An 18,036-nucleotide genomic window follows, 5' to 3' on the forward strand; every position below is an offset into this window, starting at 1 on the left:
TGCCTTGCATTTAAGATTCTATAAATAAGTGGGGCTATGATCACAGGGACTCAGTAGGCTGAGAGAGGAGAAATGCAGATTCAAAGGCAGCTTAGGAGAGATTCCACAGTTAAGAGAACCTATTGCTCTTGCAGAGGACCCCAGCATCCACATGATGTATCAAAACCATCTGTAACTTCAGTTCCATGGAATCCAATACCCTCTTCTGTCATCTACGGGCACCAGACATGGGTGCAGCACATAGACATACATGCAGGCAAAACACCACACATATAAAATAAATTAATTTTTAAAAAAAGCCAACTTAGAAAAGTGTGTTCCAAGGCAAATCTAGGAAAGTTATTAGGACCCAGTGTCAAAACAAACATGAAAAATAAAAATAAAAAGAGATTAGGGATATGGATCAGTAGCAGAACTAAGGCCCTAGGTTCAATCTCTAGTACTGAAAATAAGTCTTAAGTAAGTTATCTTTTGTCTTTCTATTTCAAGAAGAAAGAGAAACATGTGAGTTCTCAAAATAATACATGGGTTTTTCCCCAACATCGTCTATGGAATTTTTCTTTTTCCTTTCTTCTCTTTCTTCTTTCTTTCTTCTCTTTCTCCCTTTTTTCTTTCTTTCCTTCCTTCCTTTCTTTTTAAATGATGGTGTTAAACTCAATGCATAAGGCGGATCTCTGTGAGTTCGAGACCAGCCTGGTCTACAGAGCTAGTGCCAGGACAGGCTCCAAAGCCACAAGAGAAACCCTGTCTCGAAAAACCAAAAAAAGAAAGAAAGAAAGAAAGAAAGGAAGGAAGGAAGGAAGGAAGGAAGGAAGGAAGGAAGGGAGAAAGAAAGAGAAAGAAAGAAAGAAAGAAAGAAAGAAAGAAAGAAAGAAAGAAAGAAAGAAAGAAAGAAATGCTGCGTTTGGGAATTCAATTCCTATTCTTCACTTTCCTCAATAGAGACTTAGACAAATTACTCAACTACTCTTGTGTTCTAGTTCTTCTTCTGTGAAGTTTACAAGACTTCCTACCTTGTAAGAGCATGACAAGGATTTAATGATTTCATATATGTGAGAGGTTTAGATCCATACCTAACACAGGTGAATTCTGTATAATTTGCGATATTTTATAATTTGGAGGCACTAAGATCAAGAGGCCAAATTCTCATCCTCTCATTTTTTTTTTATTTTGTGTAATGGTGAGGTCTAGAAGGTAATTTTAATTAACTGTCTTTGGGGACCTTTTCAGTGTCCTAGTATGACAGACAGAGAGATAACATCTTTTACAAAGTGGAAAGTCCTTCAAATTATGAAACACATTCTTGAAATTATAATTTCTTGACAGAATATAACTTATTATATTCCTATTGCAAGACAATGCTCTTAGGTTTTTAAGATAAAAGACTTCCATTCTGGACATTGACAGTTGTTCAGTGAAAACATTCAATCTTGGGAAGAATGGGCTTGTATTATGAGGACTGCTATCCCTACTGATGCTGCAATGAGAATGTTTTTGGAATAGTTGCTGTGTTTCTAATTATATTGTTTATTCCCAAATAATAATAACAATCACACCAAGTGATAACTTCTCTGAAGGAAGAGAAACTGAACGTCTATATAACACACTAGCCACAGATTCTTAGCTTTACCACTTTTACCTTATTTCCTTACCACTCAATTTCAGATACATGTTCTAACACTATTCTTTGCAGCACTATGGAACTGTTACTTTAAAATGAAGTTAATAAAGCCCATAATTAGAATATGTGGGTTGCTCTGAAATACTCATACACTCACCTAACAGTAAAACCTATTTAGAATTTAAAATGCATGTGTTCGAAAATAATGTGAGAACTAAAAACAAGTATAAGTTATGGTTGTTAAAAACTGATGGATTCTTTTTCAGACATGCATAATAATCTCTGCAACTTTGATCAGTATTGTGCAGTTTTCCTTTTGTTTAGTGTTTGAGTTGCCACTGCAATGCCTGATAGACTGCATATTACGTTATATATTGAACACCATGAAAATTTTTGTGTGGTCTCTCAAGAACTGTGTCACTTCCCCCTTGTCTGTGGCATACAAAAAAAAAAAAAAAACAGTACTGAAGTGGCAGAATATTTTAGAGCTCACATGAGGTCTGAAAAGTTGTAAAAGATTCATGAGTATAGTAGCTTTTGGCTAAAGCAAAAAATACCTGTGCAAAACTGGTTTCTAAACTAAATCTATTTTTAATGCATCCATCAAAACATAAAAACTGCATATATTAGTGTTCCACCCTGCAGCATTTCTATGTGTACAATGCGCAATGTTTCAATTACTTACCCATCTCCTCAAAGACTTATCATTTCCTTAACCTTTATTTCAGTGACGAAACAAATAAAAGCCTCATTATAACTCAAAGAAACTCGTTTACTCCAACCTAATTCCATCAGAACGCATCTACATCAGAAAATAAGTGGAACAGTTGTTACACTTTAAAAGCAATTTAGTTTTGGTTCCTGAGTCTTCCAGAAATTATTTGATTTGGGGTTTCATGATATCGACTTCACAATAGGGCAAAACTGTTACTGAAATTGGCACTATACTACTGGTTAGAAATGAACTCATGCCAAATCTCTAATTCAGTCTTAATTTTAAAGAATTTAAAGTGGTAATTTAGAAAAAATTTACATGGATTCCCACAAAAAAAAAAATATATCAGCACCTGCCTTACTGAAGTTCTGAAGTGAGGTGACATGTCTCCTGAGTCATCTACTGCCACTTTTGAAAGGCAAACTTACGATATGGAGTGACTGTTTTCGTTTCTCTTTCAGATCAGCATCTTCATGACGCATCTCTCTAACTATGGGAACGACCGTCTAGGCCTATACACCTTTGTGAACTTGGCCAACTTTGTGCATAGCTGGACCAACTTGAAACTGCAGACTTTGCCTCCAGTACAACTGGCCCACAAGTATTTTGAGCTCTTCCCAGAGCAGAAAGACCCTCTTTGGCAGGTAACATTACACCTCCTCTCAATGGGGAGGAAAAACATTAGCAATGTGTTACTGTCTAATTTGTGTTGCGAAATCCTTAAAAATTATCATATTAAATAAATCAGATAAATATGATAGGGCATATTAAAATGTATATTTAATACAAATTATTTCCCTTTCCAATTGTCATATTTTCTTCAATATTGTTTCTGTATCTCTTAAAATTTAAGTGTTTAGATTTGTAGTTTTATTTTGCTTGCTTGTTCAATTAATTTGGAAACTTGGCAATAAGGATGGTGCTGTATTGTTGGGGATTTGATCAAGCAAATGCTTCAGACTTCCATATGATATGAATGATAGCAGCCAGCTAGTTGTAAAATGAACAGCACTGGACAGTTCAGAAGGCTAAAAATAGAAACAGAAAAAGAGTCTCTGTAGCCCAAGATCCTGGCTCCAAACCCTAGTGTGTGTGTATATATATATATATATATATATATATATATATATATACACTACAGAGTACATAAAAAAGGAAAGAGCAACCCCTTGCCCGTGTTCCTAAGGATTTAGAGTCTGTTTTGGTGCATTTTACTTTTCTCTAAGTCTAATTTCAGTGATGTTCTGCCTATCGATAAAAGAGAGACTTGTCAGTTCTAGAATGGCTTTTACTTCTAATCGGACTCTATGTGAGGCCACACAGCTTGAAGGCATCAAATGTAAGCTATCTCTTCTTAGCAGCTATCTAGGAAGCACTGCCTCCCACTTACTCAGTTCTTTATGCATCAGATTGCATCGACCCACCCAATCAATGAGCCGGCTGCAGAGAGCAGATCAGATGTTCCCCTGCTAAGCGGTCGGTGGAGAGGTAGCATCATCATTAATGAGAAATTACTGCAAAATGGAACTTCAAACTCGGCCCCATTTCCTGTCTTCCAGACTGTATGCTTCCCTTTATTCCATGGTTCACCTCATACAGTGCTGTGTCTACATGGCCAGGAATTCTCTCCTCCTATGTACGTTGAGGATCTGCCATCTATACAGCAAAGCTAGCTCTAGGGCACACAATGAAGAATAAACACTACATTTTCTCTCTTTTCCAGCGGATGATTTTTACTGTGTTTAAAAATAAAACGTTGCCTCAAATCATGTCCTCTTTAGTTAAATTATGAGCAGCCATCCACCACACGGGCTTACAGTACACTGCCTAATATAAGGAAAATCAAGTATTTTGCATGCGAATTTACATATATTTGTGTCTACATATGATTTTTAATTGAAAATAGATTCCTGCCTCATACATAAACCCCAATCACAGTTTCCCATAGCTTGGCCCCTCCAGCTTCCCCAACCACCTCCCCTCTCCCCAAGATCCACTCTTCTCTCTTTTTCCTCTTCAGAAAAGAGTAGGCCTTCAAGAGATGACAGCCAACCAGGTCAAAATAAGATATAGTAAGACAAGGCAAAAGACCTCATATTGAGGCTGGAGAAGGCAATCCAAGATGAGGAAAAGAGTCCCAAGAGCAGCTAAAAAGAGTCAGAGACATGTCTACTTCAACTGTTAGGAGTCCCACAAACACACCAAGGTAATAGTCAAAATATATAATATATCAATAAACAACCCAAATTAATAAGTATCTTACATTCTTGACATATAAATAATCGATCAGCTCAGTGGCTTTAAGCTCTAATCTGCCTTTTAGGAAAAACAAGTTTCCTTAAACACTGAGCTGTATTTAATCAAATTGTTTGAACTTTCAACAATAACAACAAAAACATTCTGATAATGGTCGTATATCATCAACATTGATAGTTACCTTGAAAAACTATTGATTGATCTGTTTTGTGGTGCATACGCATACGTGTGGATGCGGATAATGGGTATGCATTCCCCACTGTGCAAGTGTGGAGGAGGGAGATGAGATGCTGAGAGCCGTTGACTTATGGCAGAAAACTGGATAAACTTTACCAATCAAAAGTAATATCAAAATGAAATTTGGGAAATGATGGCAAAGTATGTAAGACTTGGAGTTAACTGTCCAATGGTTGTATCTCCTTTCCTATTCACATCAATGATAGCAATCCAATGAAACAGAAATTACCCTCATTTTAACATGTAATCAAAACCAGAAATAGCTGGTAAACATTTTACACTTCTTTTTTCCTCATGACTTAGAATTGAGATAGACAAATAGTATATTTTTGTTGCTGTTACAGATTATGAAAATGAAACATTCAGGAACCTTTTTATATTTATGAGGATAACTCCTTATTTAGTATTCCTCACTGGCAGAGGGAAATCAACTGCTATTTTCCTTTACATTTCAATTCACACTTTTTTATGAGTACAAATAGAAAGAAAAAGTGCAAAATAGTAATCTTCACATCTGTTTAATTCCTTTGGTTCCTTATGTAAATTTTCATTAGCACCAACTACTCTATATGTGGGACTGCTTTGTCACCTAATTAAAAAGTGCAATGTGAATATAGGCCAATAGGCAGCCTAACCAGCAGCTACAAAATACCTCACGAACAAAGGAGTCTTCTAAAGCTGGCTGATACAGGATGCATATCCATGCCCACAAAAAAATGTAATTCCCACATTGGCTCCTCATCAGCTTTGTCTCTAATTCGTAAGAGTTTTAAAATTACACTCATGGGTCCTTTTAAAGGATAAAACAATATCCCTTTTTGTTTTGATAGAATAATCACTGCAGAGTGTATGAAATAATTTTCTTCTTATACACACACCACAAACAAACAAACAAAAAAACCCATTACAAGAACCAAAGCCACAAACATGGAGGTAGTGAAAAGGTCAAATTCACACATGCTCTAATCGATGCTCTTAAGCTCTCAAGCTGTCAAGTTAGCTCAGCCTCAATCTGCCTTCAGCCACTCAGGAGTCTCGCTATCAAGAAAATCTGCGCATGGAGTGGATTCTTGCTTGCTGCGTGTATCCAGAGAAATTCTCAAAGAGCTGTCTTCTAGACTGCTGCCAGGGTCTCCAGAGTTAGAGAGAGAGATGGGGGGAAGCAAAGCCCAGGTTTTAACGGCAGGTGGCTAGCACTGTGGTTGATGCCAGGTATCAAAGCATTGGTTTCTATTTAGAAATGATGAGATTTGAATATCAGGGTTATAAACAAATCACAAAACAGCACCGTCCCTGCTATTAATATTTGTCTGTTGAAGTTACAACTGAATGCTGACACAGAGTTATAGAGGGTAACAACAGAACAAGTTTTGGACATTTAATCCAATCTTGGGAAGAAAAAAAAAAGTCCCTCAACTTATTAGAGATGAGCTGGGACTAAATCCAGGCTTTCTTGTTCCTGCTCAGATACAGTTTGGTGATTTTACATTTAGCAAGACAAGGCTCCTTCTAGCACAGGCTCTGTCTTGAAGCTCAGAAGAATCTGCGGTTGGCTTCATAGGGAATTTGCAAAGCCTAAACTTCAGGAGCAGTTACACAACAAAGGAAAGTTTTAACGCCATGAGATTTACATACTGCAATAGCTCTTTATTGTGTTAAAAAAGTAGTATTGTAAATTCGCTTTCATATTTTTACTATCTTTACCACTCTATAGCTTATTTGTAATTTGGTGGCAACATCAGCATTCATAATTGCAGCCATGTGTCTATTTTGCACAACACGTAAGCCATAGATAGATAGATAGATAGATAGATAGATAGATAGATAGATAGATAGATAGATTGATACACACACACACACACACACACACACACACACACACACACACGGAACTTACTGGTACAAGAGATTTACATTCAAATCCCACAACAGATACACAAAAAAAAAGAAGTGTATAGAGAGAATCGCAGAAGCAGCAGAGTCGCCCCTTGTATAAAGAGGAAAACCTAGGCACAGGTGGATGTCCTCAGGGAAAATTGGAAAATTTGGGGAGACATGGACTTCATCTGTGATAAAGAGTGAGGCTCTCTGAGGGCAGGGAGAAAACAAACAAAGGAACCCTTAGAACCAGTAGTGGCATTCTACGTCTCTGATCTCAGCACTGTGGAGTGCTACGGTAGAAATACCACAAATTCAAGGCCAGCCTGAGCTACATGGCGACTGTGAGCCTCTGTTAGTTGCTTTTCTTGTCACAATGACAAAATGTCCAGTAACATCACTTCTTAGCCAATAAATAAATAAATCGCACTGTTCATAGTTGAAAGCAGCCCATCGAGGCAGTGAAGGCATGCTGGAGCCTAGCAGTGCACAGCTTGGTGGGCCAGGAGACAGAGGAATTCGAGCTAGCTCCTTTCTTCACCTTATGTTCATCTTGGTCCTCCAGGCCATGGCATGATAACATTTAGGGTTGGTCTTTCCTCCGCATTCAAACAGTTCAGCAAATATCTTTATAGATATAGCTTAGAGGAGTATCTCAACCTTATAGATCCTTCCAAATCCACTGGAGTTGCTGTTTCAGCAAACTGAAAAAGGGAAGAAAGATGTAAAGAAAGATGGTTTAATGAGATAATTCCAGAAACCCTTTTTACAGAGCAACAAGGAATAGAAAGACATACTGTTAGGAAAATGATCTCTCTCTGAGAGAGGGAGACTCTGAATGGGCTTCTGTCAGTGAGCAGTTATGCCTTCAAAGGCAAGAGGCTGAGCTTGTTTATAACTGAAATTAAAGAAAGGATTGTCAGTGAATAACTACGCTACTTCAAGAGGAAAACAATAATTTTAGGGTTTGGTCTGTCTATGTTTCAGCCTTTCTAGTGAACTGGTCAACATAGTTATGATGGAGACTTCACTTTTTATTAGCTAAAGATATGCTAACAATTAAGTTATCTTAATTATTTTTCCAACGCAAAGTTGTCTGTATGCCATACATTCATACCCTACATCTCTTCCACTTATCAGCCACACTGTTTTTTATACTCTCAGGAATGTATCTCAAATATGGAAATAATTCTCCCCACTCTTAATTATTTAATTTTTAGTGAAGCACAGCACCAATATTTTGATTCCACCGCTGTCAGAGGCTGTGACAACTGAAAATGATGACATAAGTCTTGGGTGTTCCATTTCCCATCAACCATTTGCAGATGTGTTCTTGTCATGCACTAAACTGACCACAGAAATACCTCCTAGGGAGCAGTCAGTGAAAATAACTTACAGAGACCTCCTTAAAAAAAGTTACACTACATTCATACTTTATGAACTAAAGTAATCATAAACTATATTCAGCACCCTATTTAATTACGAACAAGAAACCTGTGTTTCCTTTTAAAAAAGTTCTAGTAACTTGAATGTTACACTGAATGAATAATCATGTAATAAATCAACTGATTCATGAAAGTTCAAAGACCCAGAGTTTTTGAGTTGGTTATTTATTCCCTGTAGGATATTCATAAAAATGCAAATAATAACAGAGTTTTATGTGAAAGGGACTATAGTGGTTTGTTAACATAGTTTCTATGAACCACTCACTTTAATAAATATGGGTTTAATAAATATGGGTTTAATATAGTATGAAAGACAAAGGTGTTTTGGATAAATTTGAGATACCTTGTGCTTCCAGTAGCATTGTTAAAATGTTCATCTATCCCAGTCACACACAGAACCAAGGCATTTTCCCACCAGCCTGAATCCATAGCCTGGCACTTGCATGCCTCTGTTATTCGATGATGGAAGAGTGAACTCTGAAAAACCACCAGACCACCAGGAGTTACGGGAGCTCTGTAAGGAGAGTTCTTAAGGATCAATGCTCTCAGGAAGGCTGGACTTTCCCTCGCTTTTGCAGAACCCAAGAGAGGATTCTTAAAGTACAAATAGAGTCAGAATCTGAGTTGGTGTCTGTTTCCCAGATGCTCCACAAGGATTTGTTGATTGAAGCATTGAGAATAAACATCCCCATCTTATTAAAATATCTCATCAGTCTATGTGGATTGTATTAGGCATAAGTGACAGGGAAAGACAGAAAGTTGCAAGTCATTCCACTGTGCAATGAAGCCTGGGTAACAGATCTTTACAGATGTATGCAAGGAAATTATGTAACGGGCAGAAGTTTCAAAATAACTGTCATGTAGGGTGGGGAAAATAATAATTCAAACCATGTTTTTATATCACTCCTTCTTCAGAGAGAGTGGAACAGCAAGATACAAGTTGAGGAGAAATAAAGAAAAGAAAAAACTTGGTAGAGTTTACAGTTCATGAAAGTATTCTTCCACCATCAGGGTCTAGATAGAGCCTGGCTAGCTGAAACAGGCATGGGACCCACATGAGGCTAACCAGTTCCCCACTGATAATTCCCCAGTGACCTGCAAGTGAAGGGTGGGAAACCGAAGAACAAAGCAGATGTCCAGAGGCACAAAGACAATGCAGGTTTGGGCTAATGGGGTCTCATGAGAACAAAACTCATCTTTCTGCCCATGAAAACCCTTCAAAATGAAGCAGGTGGCATGACGTTTTCAAAACCTGTGTTTTAGTTCTTTGGATGGAGGGATTTCATTAGCTTTGCCTTCAGTTTTTAAGTCTTGTCTTTTGCTTCAGAGAATCTTTTACCTTCCTATCTTACTCACTGAAAAATTAAGTTGCTTCATGTGGTCCACGTACCAACCCCCCTCCCTGAATCACTTTGTCCTGGTGAGGGCATAGCAGCAGATTTTCAGACTGGCACTGTAACCATAAGCTGCCTGCAGTAATTTTATTTTAATTTCTTTTCCAACATTAAAATATATCTACATTGCTAAATGCATAAGGCAGAAGCTTACTGTTTGTTTTGATTTATTATTATCTGTTTACTTATGTAGGGAAAAAAAAGTATGTTACAGAATAAGAAGGGATCTGTACAATACCCTGTCCTGTCTTGAATTTTAAAATTAAAACAATAGCTACAGAAAACAGTATAAAAGTACCAAGAGCCGTTTTCTGCCTTCTGCTTCTGGAAAGGCTGTGTGAACTGCATTCTCTGTCTCTGTCTCTTTGTTCTTTCCTCTCCCCCAATACCCTACACACATTTTCCTCACTCACTCTCTCTCTCGATAGATAGATATAGATATAGATATAGATATAGATATAGATATAGATATAGATATAGATATAGATATAGATATAGATATAGATATAGATATAGATATAGATAACACACATACATACATACACAAAATCTAGCTCCAGAGATAAAACCAGCTTCAGATTACAAATTTGAACTAACTTTCTGTGTGACCTTCAGTAAGACCAAAATGAAGCCCTTTGCATCTTATCTTCCTCAGCTATAAAGAACGGATAATAAAATCTGTCTTGCCAAGTTACATTGAGGATTAGAAATAATCTATGTCAAGCAAATGCCTGGAATGTTAAAGGTGATCAATAAAAGTTGGATATTATATTCATTGGTACTGAAATAATGAGACAGTATCTTGAAACTCAGCATAGGGAAAGTCTAAACAACTACTACCAGAATATAAAATAGAAAATGCAAATGCTTTGTCAATACAGTTGCAATTAACAAGCAAGGTGGGAAAGGTGCCAGGGAAAGGTTGACAGCAGAAATACATATAAATGGAAAGATCCAAGGAGATAGAACACAGTCATTTAAAAAAAAAAAAAAAAACAGTCTTCTAAGTTGTGAGCACTTGGCCAGAAGCATAAGAAACCTGTGAGAAGATCTGAAGGGATGTAAACTATTAATATTAATGAAGCATTTGAAGCAGTGGGTATTCCAACATCTGAGCACCAGATAATTGCATATATACCTTGTATCTATTAGTACAATATCTGAGAACTACATCAATTTAACTATTATCATTATCAACTGTGGGGTTTTATTTCTATCTGTCTGTCTATCTATCTATCTATCTGTCTGTCTGTCTGTCTGTCTATCTATCTGGTTGTGTGTGTGTGTGTGTGTGTGTGTGTGTGTGTGTGTGTGTGTGTGTAAGAGAGAACTCTTTTATTGTTCTACATGGGTAGCACACATGAAAGGAAAAGGATGACCTCTGGAAAGCTAGATCTCTCCTTTCATCATATGGATTCTGAAAAATTAAACTTAGTTTGTTCGGCTTGGTGGCAAGCCCCTTTACTCACTTAATCATCTTCTTAGCCCAGAAGCTTTTTATCAGTTTTAAAGTAGAAATCAGGGCAAGAAAGACATGCACTGTGATAAGTGAGCCTAGGGTAGCCTCCTTGAACATATAATCAGTCTGAACCTGCTCCACGATGCTTCTTATGTCTTCTGGAAGTCTGGATGTGAGTGTTCAGTCTACAAGCATTTACTAAATATCTCACAGGCTAGACTGTAGCAATGAAGAATACAGATGGAGGCCTCATGCTCAGGGAATCTCCAGTCTTGCGGATGGACTTCTGATAAACTGTAGCTATAATTCAACTGTATGAAATTATTGGAAGATTGAACAAAATAATTTTAGATGTTAAAATATGAAGAAAGTATGACACAAAAATATCATAGACATTGCAGGAGGGAGATGGTCTATGGTCACAAGGGAAGGAGATAGACCTGTTGATTGTTCCTCATAACATAATCCAGTGGTTAAATTAAACTCCTTTTGTTCAAGATGTATTACTAATAAGGCAAAAGGAAAGAAAAGGACGATATGAACTAAAACAATATCCACTTTCTTATATATCACATGATTTTATTATTTTAAAACAAGTAATGAATTTAATGGGTACAAAAACCATATGTGGTTGAAACGATTAATCATTGTTTTACAAATAAAGAAGCTAAGGTCCAGGGATTTAAGAACATTAATTAAAACATGGCAAGCCCTCTGGGCTCTTGTTCTTGCTGACTGGGCTGAGGGAAGTTTGAAGTGGGTATTATTAGCATAAGCCAGAAAAAAATGCCAAAACTTTGATTACGAATTGTTTGAAAATTTGGGCATTGAACAGGACAATACATTATTCAAAGATTCTGAAGCAGACTCTCGCATTGCTGTGATGAAGAATGCAGCGTGACTGATGCACTGGGTGGTCTGAGCGACCTTAATCCCAGCAGTGCCGCTCGGTGTGGTCCATGAGCAGCCCGGCTTAAACCATTTGTTGCTGATACACCAGGGAGAGAAGAAGCATATGCAAAGGGTACATCGACTTTATTCCCTGAAGATCACTGGTTCTTTCAGCTGCGTTTTTAGTACAGGTCACAGCAAAACATTCCAGTTGAAACAAGGAGTATTTTGATCCACATTCCACTACAAGATCCTTATTATTACTTTTTTTTTTTTTTTACAGAAAAGAACTTTGAAGCACATTACGTTAGAGTATGGGTGATGTGCAGTGACGTTAAAATATACTTGTTTGAAGCAAGATGGACATGCGATTCCCAGCCCCTTAACGATACTAAAGAGAGCACGATACTAAAGAGGAAACAGACATCAGTTCTAGACCATAATCTAGTACCTTGGTCAGAAAGTTCTGCTACCTACAGTCTTTACCTATGAGTGCAGTCAGGCTCCTTTAATTATAGAAAACAATAACTGAGACCACAAAAATTGAGACAAAAAGATGGCGGCTTTAGCCTTAAAAGGGAGTCTTCATATCATTTGTCTCAATTTCAATCGTTTAAGACCTTTTCATCAGAAGGCAGATTCAAGAGAGGTTGTAAAATATAATCTTTAGTTTGGAGACCTGTGTACTAAGCACAACAAGGAACACTCCATTATTAAATAAAATAAAAAGTCATAAAGATGAAAGAAAGCCCAACTTTCCTGGCCACCATGGAAAACATTGCTAGAGAGTTAAGCTAAGCCTAGACTACAGAGGGCAGAAGATTGGATAACGTTAAGAGAATATTGTAAGACACAGACAATAGTCAATGTAAAATGCAATGTATGCTCTTTATATATTTTAAAAGAAGGAATTTTGACTTTAACCGCTTGCATCACTCCATTTTTAGCCTTTTCTATAGATGAATTTACTGGAAAACCCAAGAGATATAGCTTAAACTTTTTCAAAGTAAATTAGCACGTACTTCAGTTGTCTTTATGAGTTCTTGGTATTTCACCAAAAATGCGCCATCTATATATCATTTCCCCTCCCAAGACTCAGAAACAGAGTAAGAGCATGGAGAAAATTTGTAAAAGTCAGAAGTAGTGGGTGACCAGCACCAAACTGCTCTCTGGATCCAACAGGCAGTTGCAGGTATGAGTTCATAGTGCGCAAGCCAGTTCTTATGGACCTATCTTTTATCACAGTGCGTATCTACAAGGCCTGTTCAAGATCATGCCAGAAAAACACTAGCATAGGAGTGATAGGAATGGATAACTACTAGGGGAGAGAGTTTTTCTTCTTCAGGGATCCAGGCTATGAGAGGCGACATATACCCCAGTAGATGGTCCTAAATCCAGGCAGCTACAGGCAGCACTACATGAACTCAGTGGATTTTGAAAACACAGCACGTAAAGTTGGGAAAGAAAAGAGGTGTTGAGGAACTATAAGGCGGGACATAGGAATTAATTTGATCAAGGCACATAATATGAATATATGAAATTTTCAAATAAAAAAGAGGAAAAAACTAGTATTTGCATATTTATGTCTCATGGTAGTATCAATAGGAGGTCAGAAGGTAAAGTTCATTTAGAATGTGTGCAGCTTCAAACTGTATGAGGTGTGAATGGCCCCTGCCTTAAATAGTATTCTTTAGAGGGATTTTACAGAGGCAACATTTTGGGGGGAAATCCATAAGGGAAATTATGGACAGACAAAAGGGAAAGTTCTAAGTGAGAATGTGACCTCAGCAAAATCTAGCCCCGCCTTGCCCTCACGGAAGACTACTCATACAGAAAACTGTGTCTTCTGAGAGGAGCGGGTGCATTTGTACCCTCATATTAGGCATTGGATACGGGCCATCGGTGGAGAGCAGGAGGGAGATGCATAGTGTGCCCCGCAGTCAGACTGCCCAGCTAAGGGCAATTTCCAATCTGCCCTTCCGGCCTGCATTTACAGCTGAAGGTCTGGGAGGTCCTGTTGCCTGGAGAAGCAGTGTGAAGCAGCATGGCTGCCACTTCCAGCAGGCAGAAAAGCATCCTCCACGGGAAATACCACGTGTCCTGTCACGTTCTCGTCTCTTCTACTGGTTCACTACAAGCAGGCAACTTTCACAAGATTTCCAACAACCTACTTCCTAGGGAAACCCAGAAGACGTTTGCTGTGAGGATCTGAAATCCAGTTGCTACATCTGGTGCCAACGTTACCGTCAATACATTCTCTTCCCTCCTTGTCTTCTATTCTGGACCTCCTCATTTTGGGCTCCCTCTTTCATTACTAGAAGTCTTTCCTGGAGGCTCCGGTACTGTCTCAGGACCATGCTGTAGCAATATCTATGTTCTGCACCACTGGCTCCTCTTTCATGAATTTCTCCAAGCATGCTGTCAGAAAAAGGCAGTGCCAGAGCAAATAAAGATAGTTCAATCTGTGAGGCAAAAACACTAGTAGACAATGTTCTAACTGATATCCAATGCTTCTCCTATCATGATTGCTGTCCCTTACATTTTGCAGTTAGCTAAGTATGGAGCAACCAGTGACCTAAAGGATTTGAGTGTCCCTTTCTCAAAATACAGTGGCTATTTTACTTATAATGATTGGTTCAAACATACCTCCAAGTGTAAAGACCTCCAGGTCTCCTGAAAATTTGTTATATTACTCCAAATTCTGCCCATTTAAAGGTTCTGTTGAGTAGTAATTGTAGGAACCATTTCATATAGAACTATGCTGTAACGAAAGTCCATTTTAGGGTGCTGTCAAAATATGTGTCAACCCTCCCACAAACCACACCTGATTATAGAAATCCTATCATGAAAGTCAAAAATGAGCAACTTGGGAGGCATCTATGGAAAAATGCCGGTGACAGAGGGAGCATGGGATACTTGCTAGTCAGAGGTACTTGGATCTGACAAAGACCAATCCCAATGTATACTTCCATCTTAAAAAAAAAGTGTTCCTGGATATATCTAGAATTCTGATTTGCGGGACACAAATACAAGCTTATGAGGAGGAAAATTATTGTATCATTACATTATCAGCTGGAAAAAAATTTATTTCTTCCAAAGCGTGGCCACATGTCATAAATTGTTTGAGTTATCTACTACAAAGGATAGACTGTGCTATAAGCACTCAGGCTGTGTAACGTGCACTGGGTTTCATTTCAATGGCTTGCCAGACATTGTAAGACAATGGAAGCCACAGTGTCTCAAGTCTTGTAGGATGCATGGCTGAAATCCCTTCTTTGCTCTACAGCCACATTCAAAGATTTCTACAAATATTGCTGCCTCTAAACCCCAAAGGATACTGATCAAGCATTCTGCTTTCATTTTAGCAGTAAGGGTTGAAAGGGCAAAATTCACTTCGGCCGCAAGCAGAATGTTCCAGAATTACTCACATGTCTGCACCTCTTAAAACTTGAACTTTGCATTCTTGACCTCCATCATGTCTCTACTCAGGTTTGGACTGGCTTTGAGACAGTGTCTTAGCTAGTCTTGAACCCATAATCTTTACAACTCTGCTTTTGTCACTGAAGTACTTGAAATCACACACACACATATATCTATATCTATATCTATACCTATACCTATACCTATACCTATACCTATACCTATACCTATACCTATACCTATATCTATATCTATATTTATATCTATGTGGCTATTCAAGTTTTCCTCCTCTCAAGTGCCTTTCTCAGAGCCAGGCAGCCAGAGTGTCCTCTTGCTTTCCAGCTGGTGCAAAGAATATCATGTCGACGGGCCAAGGAGAAGATTTGTGCGACCTCTGAATAATATGAGAAAAAAACTCGACACATTTTGAAAAATATGCCAAAATGTAACTTGAAGAAAACAATTTTACCAAATGAATTATAAAAGCTAAAAATATATTTAAAACCATAGCGACATGTATTTATAATCCTAAGTACTTGGTAGGTCATTTAGTGCTTCACCCTCTTATTTTTTGAAATGAAAATTTAAATTGGTGAGATTAAACAAATTAATAAGTGTTGAAATAAAAATTTCAGCCTGTTTTCTGTTTGAAAAATGGAGGCTCATTTGTGTAAACATTTCTTGACAGATCTAGCATTGTCAATTGGATAAACATATACTCTCTCCTAGAAAAGAATGCAATATGGGAAATTGATTTTTTAACCTATATTTGTCAATGTGATAGAAAGTATCATAATTCTAAACAACTCCTCTAATGGGTAATACCTTCAGAAACATTTCCCAAAGAAAGACATCCTGTGTTGAAAATAAAGTACCCGGCCCCTAATATATAGATGTTTCAGTGCTGAAAACTAAACCAAACAAAACAAAACAGGAAAGAAAAGAAGAATTTGTGAAACTAGAGTCAAGTGAGGCTCAGTCAAGTTAAAGAATCCTTGATGCACAGACACAGATAAAACACAAACCACAGACAGAACAGAGTCTACATTATTATCTGCCATAAATCACACGAACATTACAGCAGGACTCATTTGAGGCCATGGTTTATGTCTCCTTGGGTAGGAAACCCAGCTAATCACTGCTCAAGGAAAGGAACTGAGAATCAAAGAATCAGAACGGGATGTAATACCCAGCTGTAGGAGATCAGGCGAGAATCTCATCCTGTCTTACTTGAAGCATTGTTAAGTCATAGCAACCAGGGTTCAGGATTCAGTAAGACGTGTTATTCTCTCTTGCAGAACCCATGCGACGATAAACGACACAAAGACATCTGGTCCAGGGAGAAAACTTGTGATCACTTACCAAAATTCCTTGTAATTGGGCCTCAGAAAACAGGTAAGGCCAAGCAGTGATGTTTTTTGCCTTGTCATTATGAAGTATTTGTGGCATCACAGTATGGGACTTTGTGACCCACCAAGTTCATTGTTGGACTACTGTACCTCCTTGTGGTAGATCTTTTATCCTACAAGCCCCCCAAAGATCCTGCTGTTGCCATTTATTAGACTTTAACTCTGGATGCTTTAGTCGTGGAGTTTAAATTTGTTTAACATACATATCGAAGTTTTTTTTTTTTTTTTTTTAGGTTAGGTGTCGGCGTTTTCTTGGCTTTTACTTTTTATGGTTTTGCCTAATTCATCCCAGAGTTAAGTCATGAAAAGATGACTCATGATGCAGATTCAGGCAGTGCTACACTGTACATCAGCATCACATTGATTCCTGTTCAGAACTGTGGCTGCTATTGCTCACAAATTACTTTATATGCGTGTTGTTAAAAACGATCATTAAGTATTAATGTGCTGTAGGCTTGTTTTCTGCTATGCCCCAATCTCCCCGGGCTCTTCTCCCTTGATATTTTCTTGTGTACTCAAGGGCAACTGTGTAAGGATGCAGTAAAAGAGAATGAAAGTATTATGCCAAAGAGATGACACTTTCAATTAGAATATTTTATACTTTCCTCAGTGTGTGACAGTTTTATATACTTTGCTTATATCCTGATTAATTAAAGTTTTTATTGAGTTGCTGCTTCTTGAGTTCACTACTTGGACTTGAAGCACCCTCATCAGGGGAGGGCCCGAACAATAACGCAAAACAAACAGCCACAATAAATAAACTGCGATGAAGACATTTGTAATCCATGCAGGTATATCCTTTTAAAGGTTGTGGGCAAAATTTCTATATGACTAGATATTGGTTGTTGAAATATTTTCTTCCCCTAGGAATATACATTGTCCTACAACAGCAAATTAACACATGCAGGATGGAAAGAAAGACAACACATATTTTCAAATAGATCATGTTTTTGTTGTTTAAAAGGTGCATTAATTTCCTGCCAACTCCCTACAGCGCTGACAACTTGAGAATAAATAGCAAAGAAATAAAACATCCCTGTGTTGTAAAATTTTGTTAAAAATTTCATTTAAAGACAGACCCTCTATCATTTGTCAGTGAATATTATTGCTGTTTAGTTATGCTAGAAAACCACAGGTTATTAACTATAAATCTTTTTTCCTCCTTATTATTTGTATTTATCAAACCAATATGTTATACCATTAGATTTTAATATGTGGCCTATCAATGTGACAATGATAAAGCTTCTAGCTGTTTTTTGTTGTTGTTGCTGATATTTTTTTAACTTTCTCAAATGAAATAAGGAATTAAAA

At 37.6% G+C, this 18,036-nt stretch overlaps 1 protein-coding gene across 2 annotated transcripts in view; it reads left to right on the top strand.

Annotated features, from left to right (window-relative positions):
• Ndst4 (N-deacetylase and N-sulfotransferase 4) overlaps window positions 1–18,036 on the top strand; it is a 227,423-nt gene that overhangs the window by 186,505 nt on the left and 22,882 nt on the right. For both annotated transcript variants that reach the window (XM_050152462.1, XM_050152525.1), the window contains exons 6-7: window positions 2,798–2,980; window positions 16,615–16,711. In XM_050152462.1, coding sequence (XP_050008419.1) covers window positions 2,798–2,980; window positions 16,615–16,711 — 280 coding nt within the window. The remainder of the gene's footprint in view (window positions 1–2,797; window positions 2,981–16,614; window positions 16,712–18,036) is intronic.

Source organism: Alexandromys fortis, unplaced genomic scaffold (assembly GCF_014885135.2).
Source record: "Alexandromys fortis isolate MF-2015 unplaced genomic scaffold, M_Fortis_MF-2015_v1.1 scaffold_19, whole genome shotgun sequence".
Classification (NCBI taxonomy): Eukaryota; Metazoa; Chordata; class Mammalia; order Rodentia; family Cricetidae; genus Alexandromys; species Alexandromys fortis.